Source organism: Pleurodeles waltl, chromosome 1_2, assembly GCF_031143425.1.
Source record: "Pleurodeles waltl isolate 20211129_DDA chromosome 1_2, aPleWal1.hap1.20221129, whole genome shotgun sequence".
Classification (NCBI taxonomy): domain Eukaryota; kingdom Metazoa; phylum Chordata; class Amphibia; order Caudata; family Salamandridae; genus Pleurodeles; species Pleurodeles waltl.
Genome location: NC_090437.1, coordinates 311389074 through 311401811, shown reverse-complemented (window position 1 = coordinate 311401811; position 12738 = coordinate 311389074). Strand labels below are relative to the sequence as shown.

Here is a 12738-nt window from a genome sequence, read left to right as displayed (position 1 = left end):
TAAGCCCACAGGTGCCCTCCCCAGGCCCCAGGGACACCCCCACCCACACCAGAGGGACAGCGGAGGATGGGGGACCCCATCCCAGGTAAGTATAGGTAAGTAGAGGTAAGTATTTTTTTTTTCTAAAGTGCCATTGGGGGCCCTGAAGTGGGCCCCCCTACATGGCACTGGGTGCAATGGCCATGCCCAGGGGACCCTGGTCCCCTGTGCTGCCCATCAGGGTGGTGGGCATGACTCCTGTCTTTTCAAAGACAGGAGTCATGTTGTATGGATAGTTTTGCGTCCGAAAATGAAGCAAGGCTGATTAGAGTCATTTTTTTTTACTCTAACCGGCCTAACGTCATATTTTGGTGCAAAACCCCCTTCTTCCATACTGCCAGCCCTACCCGGCTAACGTATTTTTTTTTTTACGCTAGCCTACCCTTTGCATAGGCTTGCACCATTCCATAAACATGTTGCCCGGCTGGTGCTCAGAAAGTGTGCAAGCCAGTGCTGAACTTTTTGGTGCAAAACTGCGTTGGTGCAGTTTTGCACCACAAAGTATAAATCAGGGCCCTGGTGTATATGTTCAATGTCATATGTAGTCTTTGTGCGTACAGAGACTCTGACCAAACTGGACTTGACACCTGGAAATCAACATTACAGGGCATATACACATATGTCCTGACGAAAGCAGCGGACCCATAGTGGCCTAACCACAAAGGACTGAAACATGTCAACTAATTATTAGAGTGTGACAACACTAAACTCTTTACAAAACACCCATATTGTATCTGCTTTTAACTTTACCAAAGGCACCTAAATAAAGGGATACTTTACAGACCTTCAGGTATTTTTATCTATGCTCATGTAGAGCCCATTAAGAAAAAGTTTAACCATTCTCCTTGGAATATGATTGAGCCCAGCCTTGTTTATAGGGACCAGGATGAGACCCGATGATGAAGGATGACACCAAAAGGGTGAGTGGGGGTCACTGGTATTGGTATTTGTTTCTCAGTCAGAGACGTGACTGAACGAACAAATATGGTTGTTGCATACATCGAATGTAGTGATTTAAGACTTGTAAGAAATATCCAATACAACAAAAAGTGTCTTGTCCCACCTCAGAGTAATCAAGGATCTGGGTTATCCGCTGCTTTTGTGGCCCTGGTCATACAGTTCCCATTCCTGTGGATTGCTCCCTTTTGCACATGGGGGGATTATCACAGCACATTCTATAACTAGTTCCATAACACAATGCCTTGCTCCTCTTCTTTCCCTGGGAGGACTCCAAAACATATTCTATACTTGATCGAAAGAGAATTTCGAAAGTTATCACCCATGACCTCCACACCCCTCCCTAGAGGCCACATTCAATGGGCATATGCTGTGTGTCGTACAATACATGTTTCGGTGGGTTGCTCCCTCCACTGAAAGGGAATTCTCCAAGCATATATTCAATGACTGGTTGCATAATGTCTATTTTATGGAATGCTTTGTACATCTCGCCCCAGTACATTTTATTTTAGCTAACTTCAGTGCTATTTTATGGAATGCTGCACCAATAGCCCTGGGTGGCCTGGAAAGCATATATAACACTTGATTTACACTGCACCCACAAAAGTAACACATTTTACCTATGGGTAGCTCCTTCATACTTTAAACAATATGCCTAAACTGTCACAGACCTCTCTGTGGATAGTAGGTATCCACATGCATAAACACGTCTCGTCTCACACTTCTTTCAACACCCGTATGTAGATGAAGCTACATGCTTGTGTTACGGTGGTCTGAGCAGTCATGAAGGCGTAACAGCAAAACCCTTCCCACACTTGTCACAGTGTACTCACACACCTCTTGTCCTTCCAAAAACTAGATGTAATACTTAAGTGCTACACCCATTTGTTTCTTCAAACAAATCCATGTGAAAAAACAAAAACACGATAAGAGCACAACTCTGGTACCAACTCACCAGATCATAGTCTAGCCACGAAGGTCACATGCAGAGTCCACCTCTTTCATCCATAGTATTCCCACAGAGTAGCATACTACCTGCCTACACATGTTCTTCATTCTGCACCTTATCAGGGGTGTGAAATACAATATAAATCTTATAATTCAATGCAATACCTAGGCAGCTAAATGTGATGTTCTCCCAGCTTCTGTGCGCTGTGCACCTGGAGCGACTGCTGTTTCTGACACTGTGAAACCCATCAAGGCATTTGTAGTCCACCACACTCCCGAGGTTTGTGGTTTTATTCCAGATCATCTTGGTGTGAGGGATCACTGGAGGTGCTCCACAGTCTATCTCTGAAAAGGGAAAACAAGTTTTTAGTAAACATTCAGCACAATTGTGGTCGTTGTATCCATGGCTCGGACGCTGCAACAGTTCTGATTACAAAGGCCAAGTAGAATGAAGGCTACTGACCAGCAGAGTAACACCAAAACAGCCAAATTGTCACCAGGTGTATGGACTGGCAGAATGAATCACCAGTCATAACATGTAACTACATTAAACCTAATTACTTTTGTAACTGAAACAAAAGTTAGATTTTGTCAGTGGAGGCAGACATCCAGATGCCACCCAAACCTGTGGTAAATAACCTTTTGTTGAATTGAGAAGGTTATAATGCAGATCTTTGCAGACACAAGTGCGGTGCTGCTACCTCTAAGAGTGGGCAAATATCGCAACATGATCTTTTGGCGGCACCCCTAAAATCCTACAGAGTGCTCCAACCGAACCAATATTGTGTGGTGATTTGGGCAATACATATGCTGTCACCAAAGCTGACTGACTTTCCCCTGCAGGATTTAACAAATCGGCACACCATACAAAACATCCCCGCTTTAATTGACTTTCAACACATCTTGCTTTTACTGTCTATGGTTTTACCACCTTTTTCCAAATAGCTAAACGTTCAGTTGTTCTATTCTTATCTATAGGAGAAGGTAGTGTATAAATGTAGGGTCAATCTTGCACACAAATGGTCACTGGAGGTGTTGAGGGGCATTTGCTATGAACTTGATGAAGTGGGACACCAATAGCCAAAAGTTAGTATCATGTTTGTCAGCTTGTTCGACGAACAAAAAAAGCCAACATTTGAGGTCCAAGCCAGTGTTAATAGTTAATAGTTAATAATAAACCCTAACTACTACCTATCCCTGACTGGTGTCTGCCCTTGGAGTTATCATCATAGACAGAAATTAAAATTGCCACTACTAACCTGACTTAATTTGTCACTGAATAAACGAAATTATTTTCTGAACACCGAAATGCTAAGGAATAGACGAGCATTTATGGGTAACATTACACGTTTCACATGTATCCCATATGCTCACAGTTGAAGGAGTTTCCTAATCAACTTAGTACAGCAACTAAATGTTGCACATTTTTTGCCAGGGAGAACACCTGGGCCCGAATTACATATCTGGTGCACACCGTGTACTGTCCCCATCAGTGCTGCATGAACTTTTAACTAGCTGCCCTGCGCAGACCATCGCAGTGAGTCCAATTACACACAAAAATGCACTTACTCAGCACAGGCACAAACTGTAGGCCTGAGCCCACATAGCTCATTATTGAAAGCGAGATCCGCAGATTGAATCCGTGAACCCATATCTACCTAATGGTGAACTGGCCTCTCTTTGGAGGGGCACAGGAATCTGCCAGAAGTGGCTCCATGCATTACTGCAGCCACCTACAGTATGTTGCCCGGGGCCTCCATTGGAAACCCGCGAGTCTCTCCCATGCAGCACCCTTCGGGGTGCAGTGACTGTGTGGTACCGATGTGGCACCCAATCAGTGTGCATTCTGATGTTGTCTTAGCAATTGCATCTGTGTCTTTAATATGGCATGGGTGAAATGTCATAGGGATGCCTCATTTGCCACCCCCGAAGAAACGAGGGAACACATCCTCCAATCATGCCAGCGCAAAATGTACACTAGCGACATCCATATTATAAAAGGGGCCACACATGCATTTGCGGCCACTTCTATAATACTAAGGCCCATATTTATACTTTTTGACGCACAACTGCGCCAACGCAGTTGTGCGGCAAAAATGTTACCGCCGGCTAACGCCATTCCAACACGCCATGCGGGCGCCTTATTTATTGAATGACGTTAGCCGGCACTGCGGACTGGTGTGCGTCAAAAAAAATTACTCACACCTGGCAGCGCTGGCGTATGGGAAAATGGGGGTTGTGCGCCAAAAAATGGGGCAAGTCAGGTCTGAGGCAAAATTCAGGCCTCAACCCGATTTGCGCCATTTTTTTTGACGCCCAACCTCCATTGACATGACTCCTGTCTTAGCAAAGACAGGAGTCATGCCCCCTTGCCCAATGGCCATGCCCAGGGGACTTATGTCCCCTGGGCATGGTCATTGGGCACAGTGGCATGTAGGGGGGCCCAAATCAGGCCTCCCTATGCCACAAAAAAAAACGGAAAAAAATACTTACCCCAACTTACCTCAACTTCCCTGGGATGGGTCCCTCCATCCTTGGGTGTCCTCCTGGGGTGGGCAAGGGTGGCAGGGGGTGTCCCTGGGGGCATGGGAGGGCACCTCTGGGCTCCTTCTGAGCCCACAGGTCCCTTAACGCCTGCCCTGACCCTGGCATTAAAAAACGGCGCCCATCAGGCTGTGCGCCGTTTTTTAAGGCCTGCCCCCTCCTGTGCGTCAAAATGACGTCAGAGTATAAATATGGGGCACAGGCCTTAAAGTCATTTTTTGGAAGGGAACGCCTACCTTGCATATAATTAACGCAAGGCTGGTTCCCCCTTTCAAAAAATTATGCACATGGTGGAACTTTGACGCCCGCGGGGTCGGACGTCAAAGTATAAATATGGGGCAGGGTTTGCGCCGATTGTGGGTCAAAAATTTTGACGCACACTCGGCGCAAACAGAGTATAAATATGCCCCAAAGATTCCCTGGGGAGCAAGAAGCAGGCACAAGCACCTGTTGCACTCTAGGGCGCTGTACAATAGAGCCCCTGGGTTTCCAATAAAACCTACATTTTCCTTTGCCACCTCCTCCCTAGGCAGAAAGTGCCCAAAGTTTGAAACTATAATTCCTAAATTCAATCTGATTTTGTGATTCACCAAATGCTCCAGAGAGACAAAGGGGCATATTTAGGAAAAGTTGCCCTGTACTGTGTGCACCGCCACTTTTCTTGCACCCTTTACCGCCCCTCTACCGCCACCATGTGTGCACCGTATTTAAAATACGGCACACCATGGCACAGGGTAGGGGCAATGGCGTAATTTTTCATGATGCTAATGATGTACTCTGCAGGAGTAGCACCAAAGTGTTGGCACTACTCCTGTAGAGTACATAGGGGCCCATGATAAATAATAGAAGCCCCCTTTTAACGTCTGCTCTGAGCGGGTGTTAAAAGTGCTGTAAAAAACTGTACGCCCCCCTTAACAGGGGGAATGCCCCCTTTGCATACATTATGTCTGGCGCAGGCATAATGTAGCGCAAAGGGTTACAAAGCGGCGCAGTGCATGCATTGCATCTCTTTGTAAGTGTGGTGCGAGGATTATGGCCCCGTTGGGCCATATTAGAGTAAAAAAACATGACACTAATGTTGCGAAAGGTGGCGCTAGGGGCTTATAAATATGCCCCAAAATGTATTGAAGACCAAGTTAGGCCTTTCCTTTTTATGTGCAGGGTTCTTCTGACTGCAGAGTCTCCACAGTCGTAAACGTACTAATACCTCGTAGCTTGTGAATACTGAAAACAAGTAAATTTTCACAAAAGTGTGGCTCTCCAGTCTGCAAGAAGTTGGATGGGAGAACATTTTGGACATTCTGAATGAGATTGCCATATATTCCAGCAATGTTTCTAAACTCTCAAGTCCTCACAAGCATTAAACTCTTGCAAAAATGTTGTAATGAGCTACGTGCTTAAAATGCAGAAATAAATAAATACATGAGAGCAGGGGATCAATGCTTTTTAAGGAGCCAACCTCTGGCCCTGCCAAACGCTGGGTTTGCCGCACACCACGGCAGTCTAGTCCTGATTCCACCTTATCCTTCTTTATTCCATCCCGCACTTCTTGTCTCTCTGTAGTACTCTTACAGGTTCTTTTTCATCCGCGCTTTCTCTCTTTGTCACTGTTTTCCTGTTTTTCGCTTCCTCCTATATCTCTCTTGCTCTGGATCTAAGAGACAAATGATGGAAAATAAGTTTTGCCCCCCAAAAATGAGTGCCGGGGCCCATCACCTGCAGCCACTGAATAAATTAATCACTGAGGGGCAGATTTACTAATCTTTCATGAAATGAGGCAAGGCAAGCTGCTGCGCTGCGTTGTGTGAAGGATAGAGAGCTGAGCTGTGCCATATTTACAAAGAAATGGTGCTGTTCAGCTCTCTCCTTGTGTTGGCACACTTGTAGCTGTGGCACCCTTGCGCCATGGTCCAAGCGTGCCTGCATTGTTGGCAGGAGTTTTGTTGTGCAGAACAGGATACCTTCCTGCACCAAAATGTACTTTTGGGGCTTACTCATCTTTGTATTGGTTCTGCATAATGCAGCACGCATACAAAGAGGAAATAATGAGGAGAAATAAGGCTATTTCTCCTCGTTGCGCCAGCCTCAGATAGTTTCACCATTTTGGCACCAGCCCTGGTTTACTGACGTAAGCGAATCAGGTTTGCATCAAAATCCATAGGTGGATGTGCGGGAATGCCCACTGGTAAAAAGTAACACTAGGTGGTGCTAAGGAGTGCCCTTCCATTACTTTTTTTTAGGAAGCCACTTAAAGCCATGCAAATCGGGTTTGCATGGCTAACTGAATCCTGGTATAGATTTTGCATCGGGTTGTGTCAAAAAAGTGATGCAAAACAGACCCAAAATGAGCCCACACTGCACCACATGAGTGAACGTAACAAGTAGGCCTCACCCTATACTGTGGGTTGGGGAGTGTGTCTCCCGCAGATGGTTCTTTGGAAAAATAGGGCCATATAGCACAAATGAATGTACAATTTTTCAAATATTTTGGCTAAGCGCTTTCAGGATTGGATCCTTACAGCCCATATAGCAATTAAAGCTGCCTCATCACTTTGTGGGTCATTATGAGTTTGGTGGACGGAAAAGGTCGTCCACGAAAATCCCGCAGTCAGGTTGACTCCAGTGCGGCTGCCTTCCTGCGGGCCCCATTAGGAGTTTCCTGCTGGTTCAGCGGGCAGAAATGGTGTTTCCGGAAACAGCCTACAACATTGACACCAGCTCATAATTGAGCTGGCGGCAATGCTGCAGTGCGTAGGGTGCACCAGCACCCATCGCGCTGTTGCAGACAGTGAAAAGGCGACGAGGCTGGCCATGAGGCCCCTGCACTGTCCATGCCAAGTTTATGGCCCCCCTGAGGCCCCTACACCACGTCTCTGCCAGCCTTTACATGGCGCTACTACCGCCATGTAAAAGCTGGCAGAGAAGGGGTCGTAATACTCAGGGCGGCACTGTTTGCAGCGCTGCCCTGGCAGGTTAGGACCGCCAGCACCACCAGTCCCTCCTGTGGAGGTAACCTGGTGGTGCTGGTGGTCTGACCGTGGCGCAACCCCACGGTCGTAAAGTGGCAGTCAGACCGCCGCCAATTCGGTCAGACCACTGCTTTCGTGGCAGTCAGACCGGCAACGCAACACTGGCGGTTTGAGGACCCCCGGGTCATAATGACTCCTCTAGTGTCCATAGGGAAATGTCGGAATGGCCAGTCCAGCTCTACCTCCATGGAAAACACCATCTGATTCTGGCTATATTTTCTTCACATTTTACACATCACTGATTTTGTGCATTACCATTAAATGAGGGTAGGCAAGGATCTGCACAATGACAGGAAAAAGAGGCTGGTTAGATAAAGGGACTCTTAGTTAGATGGGAGTGTGAGCCATCAGACACCTCCCTGAACCTTCCACAGCTGTGAATGCTGTAAGCTGTAACTCAGGAAGTTCCTTAAGATTTGTTTTCATAGCTGTTCCTTCCTTACCAACTTCCTGACTTTTATGTTTAAGGGTCGAAATAATGTTAATGATGTTAATTTAGATGGTTGAGTGAAATCTGTGTCACAGATGGTGGTACGTTATTGCTGTTTGCGTGCATAAACATTTGTCATGAGACAAGGAATCAGAAGAAAACGCATTATAGTAGCTACTAACAGCTACTAAGGTAGCTTAGTGCATTGAGCGCTCACAAAAGTATCACTGTTTACCTTTGTAGTTTTCCCTATTTGCCTGTCGCCTAGCCCTTTAGTAGCGAGTGTGAGGCTGTGGAAGGTGAAGTCTGGAATAAGAAGTCATTGGGTTTAAAAGGGTGTATGACGTCACTTCCGCAAGACCTAGTGCTGCACTGAATCAAAGTCCATGACGCAGAATATGGGGCATATTTATGGAAAGGTGGCGCATCATTCATGATGCGCCTCTTTTTTAGCGCCCCATTGCATCCCCTTAACAACACCACGTGTGCACCATATTTATAATACAGTGCACCACGGCAGTCATGTTCACATTAGCGTTATAATTTATGGCGCTAATGTGGGGCTTTGATCGATTATCACCATAAATTATGGCGCTAATGCAGCAAAGCACAGGGAGGCCCATTGTTTTCAATGGGAGTGTCATCTTAAGGCCTGCCTTAGGTAGGCGTTAACCATGACGCTAAAAATTGCGCAGTGAAAACCAGTAAATTTCACTGTGCTATTTTCCTGGACCTCCCTATGTGAGAACACCCCCCTTGTATACATTATGTCTGGCACAGGCATAATGTGGCGCAAGGGTATACAAAGTGGCGCAATGCTTGTATTGCACCACTTTGTAACTATGGTGCATGGGAAATGCCACATTAATGCCACATTTGTGTAAAAAATGACGTAAATGTGGGGCAAGGTGGCGCTAGGGGCACCATAAATATGCCCCTAAATATTTAGATTAAAAAGTGGGCCATAATCTCTTTAGCACCCCGCCCAGGGCCACAACATAATGTACCAGCACAAACCTTTTGGCAAGAGATGGGAGCGAGGACAGTATGTCTTAACAATTATTCCAATTAGTTTATTTTTCTATCACACTTCATGGCAAGTTGGCACACTCTACTAAAAGGTCTATGTTTTATGTCTGCTCGTTGGACCATTTATCACAAAAGCCACATTGCCATCATTTGAGTACTTACATAAAAATAGAAGATTTTTGTGCCACCACAAACTTTATAAACTTGATAGTTGGCTGCTCGTAAGACTGTCACTTGGAAAGATCATTATAAACTAAAATTGTGCATTTAACTGAAGAGGCTACAAGGCAGAAAAATAAAAATAGTTATTTATTCCTAGAATATTATTCACACCTGTGAGATACAGGATTGTTTGGAGGGAGAGCAAGGTATTGGCTTCAACAAAGTTAATGAAACCAGTGCTTTGTTAAGGAAAGTAAGCGTCCTGAGCAATCCTGACACTATCCCTTGTAACTGTGGTACTTCTTGAAGGAAAATGTGTATAAAGTATTTAAACAGTAATGAAATAACTTTAAATCAAGAAAACAATTATTAAAATTCGCAAACCAATGAAGGCAGAAGAAATAAAATGGAAAATACAAAATGTCAAAATGTCACGAAAATGGGGAGAACTAGATTAAGTGAAATGGAGATATACATTTGTAAAGATTGAAAGTAAAAAAGGGTCAACAAAATATCAAGCGCTACGTACATCATTGCACCGGGTAATAGGAGTTAACCCTAGTCAACAGCAATGCAAGTTATGCGAAGATTTTAGAAAAATCCGAGAGACGTAGGGCATGAAGCTATAGATTATGGTCCATATTTATGAAAAATGGAAAACAACTGCGCTAACAAAGTTGTGCATCATTTTTTTAAACACCTGCTAACCCCATTCCTTAAAGCCATCCGTGCTCCATATTTATGCAATGACGCACAATGGTGCTAAGGAAGAGGTAGCGTCACAAAAAAAGACGCTAGCGGGGGGGATGGTGTTAGGTGGAATATCTCTACTGGGTCAGAAATGACGTTAGGCTGTAGCAGACATTTTTTTGTCACTAGTCAGCCTGGCGCCATGTTCTCATGCACAAGTAGCCCAAAAATTACTCCTGTCTACGTTTAGGCAGGAATCATGCCCACACCCCAATGCCCACCACAGGGGACCAGTGTCTCCTGGGCAAGCTCAAAACACCCAGGACCATATTTATACTTTTTTTGCACCGCATTTGCGTGATTTTTTTATACAAAAGCAGCACAAACTTAGAAAATGTAATTGTATTTTCTAAGTTTGCGCTGCTTCTGCGTCAAAAAATGATGCAAAGGCAGCACAAAAAAAGTATAAATAAGTGACTCAATGCCAGGCAGGATGCCCCATGTAGGGGGCCCCCAACGGCACACCACACACTTACACAAACACTTACCTGAACTTACCTGGGATGGGCTCCCTCCTCCTGTAGTGGCCCTGTAGAGTGGGTGGTGGTGTTGCTGGGGCTTGGGGTGGGCATCTTTGTGCCCATTCCATGGTGGTTCACCATGGAAATGGGCCTACCTGCACCTTAACGCCTGGTCTGACCCAGGCATTAAATAATGGCGCTAAGTGAGCTTAGCGCCATTACTTAGGAGCGCCTCCCACCGCACGTTGTTTCTGCGCCAGGAGGTAAGTATGGCGCTGGGGGGCTAGCTTCATGTTTAGTATGGGGGTGCCTACCTTGCAACTCATTGACGCAAGGTGGGTTCGCACATCCTAAAAATGGCCCTAACTCCAATCTTTTGATGCTAGACGGGTCTAAACAATATATTTTTGCACAAAGGCTTAGACCAGCCCTCCAAAAAGGCTTCATTCACCTGTCTTCAGTGGCTGGACTCAATTTTCTGAAAAAAATTAGAGCTGCTACTACAGTTCATAATTGGAATGTCAGCGCTTTCATACATTTTTTTGTTAGGTAAAATGTGCTGTGAAAATACTTTAATAATACATCTCACAATTTCAGAATTTTACACTTTTGTGACTGTCTGTGTTCCTATCTTGCAATGTGAAAATGACGTGATTTCCAGAGTTTGATCCAGAAGAAGAAACACTAATCCTCCATAGGATTGTTCATTATTTACCATTCCAAATAATTGCGTGCCCAAAATGAATGTTACTTGAAGATCAAAAGTAGGGAAATGAAAAGGTTGACCTCAAATTTTGGCACTTTGTCATGGGAGTTGGGGAGACATTAGAGAGTGATCATAACCCATTATGTTTGTCGCTCAATGTGTTGGGTCTGAGCAATCGATCCTCGTCCACCTTGCCACACACTAGAACTCCTCCCTACAAACAACAGGCACCCCTTAAAATGCCCCAGGTAGTCCCAAAAATTGACAGACTTGTAAGAATAACTGGGGAGGTACAAACAGCTACTTGTGAGATGGACGTGCAGTCGCTTACCCCTGAGAGATGGTATAAGGTTGCTACCATGCACTCAGCCCTCTTTGGGGGTGTTAAGCAGCGTTGTACGGCCCTGGCAGTAAGATTCAAAAAGCAGTCACAAAATTATGCCAAGTGGTATAATAAGAGCTGTAGGAAGGCTAGGACTGAGTTAGTAAAGGCCATTAGGCTCAAAGTCCTGGGTGGTATAAGTAATTTGAGGAAAGCCTATAAGCAAACCCAGATACATGGTAAAAAGTATGGGAGGAAAAAAGGTGGTAAGAATTATTTAAAAGATGCCTGCACAAGGGCTTTGGTCAGCAGTGGGGGTCGTGAGGCAGTCTCTCTGCCGGATCATGCGATTTCCTTGACTGTGTGGGCTAACCACTTTAAAACTCTCTATTCGGGTGACTCACTGATAGAGCCTCTTCTTTTTCAATTACCAACTGTCCCCTATAGACATCAACACATTTTCGTCTTGAGCGAGATCAATTCCTCTATTGACACTATTCTGAGCAGCAAAGCACCGGGCCCATCTATTTAAACACGGTAAAGAGAATTGGGCAGAATACATTCTAGTGCTGGCAAATCATATTGCTAAGGGTGCGCCTGTTCCTGTCTCCTGGAAGCTTGCAGAAGCAGTGCCGGTCTATACAAAAAAGGGGCAAGGGACTGCCACAGTAACTATAGGCAGATACGTTTCATTGATGTAGGGCAGAAAGTATTTAGTCGTGCAGTTCTGGTCAAGGTCCAAGAGTGGATCGATGATCAAAACACCTTTCTTGACTCCTTACCAGGCAGGTTTCAGGGCGAAGATGAGCACAATAGGCCAAGTTTTCTACTTTATGCTTCTATGCTGGAAAACTGTACTAATAGGAAGGGGCAGTCTATATGTGGCCTTTATTGATGTGAAGTTCGCATTCAACCTGGTCCCGCACCAAAAAGTGGGGCGCGTGATATACGACATGGGAATGCCAGGTGACATCCTTCCTGTAATTATTTGTCTGCATGAAGACAACCAGGCAGTTATTCAGTGGGGTGAGCAAGGTCAAAAACTGACTCAATACAGATAGATGAAGGACTCAGACAGGGGTGTGTGTTAACCCCCACTTTATTTTCATTGTTTTTAAATAATGTAGTCAAGTTCCTCTCTATACCCCTTGCAGATGCTCCATCTATTGGCAAGTATAAAATATTGACGCTTCTTTTTGCGGATTACATATTATTGGTAGTGAAAACATCTGCAGGCCCTGCGCTTCTATTGACTAGATTGGAGGAATTTTGTAACTTAAGGGGGTTAAGTGATAAACACCTCTAAGACGAAGTTCATGGCCATTAATCCGCACAAGTCCTTTAGGAGTAGGCTTCTCCTG

At 45.1% G+C, this 12738-nt stretch overlaps 1 protein-coding gene across 2 annotated transcripts in view; it reads right to left on the bottom strand.

Annotated features, from left to right (window-relative positions):
* The window catches only part of SUSD1 (sushi domain containing 1), a 521732-nt gene that overhangs the window by 268559 nt on the left and 240435 nt on the right, over nucleotides 1-12738 (bottom strand). For both annotated transcript variants that reach the window (XM_069238712.1, XM_069238719.1), the window contains exon 11: nucleotides 2110-2289. In XM_069238712.1, coding sequence (XP_069094813.1) covers nucleotides 2110-2289 — 180 coding nt within the window. The remainder of the gene's footprint in view (nucleotides 1-2109; nucleotides 2290-12738) is intronic.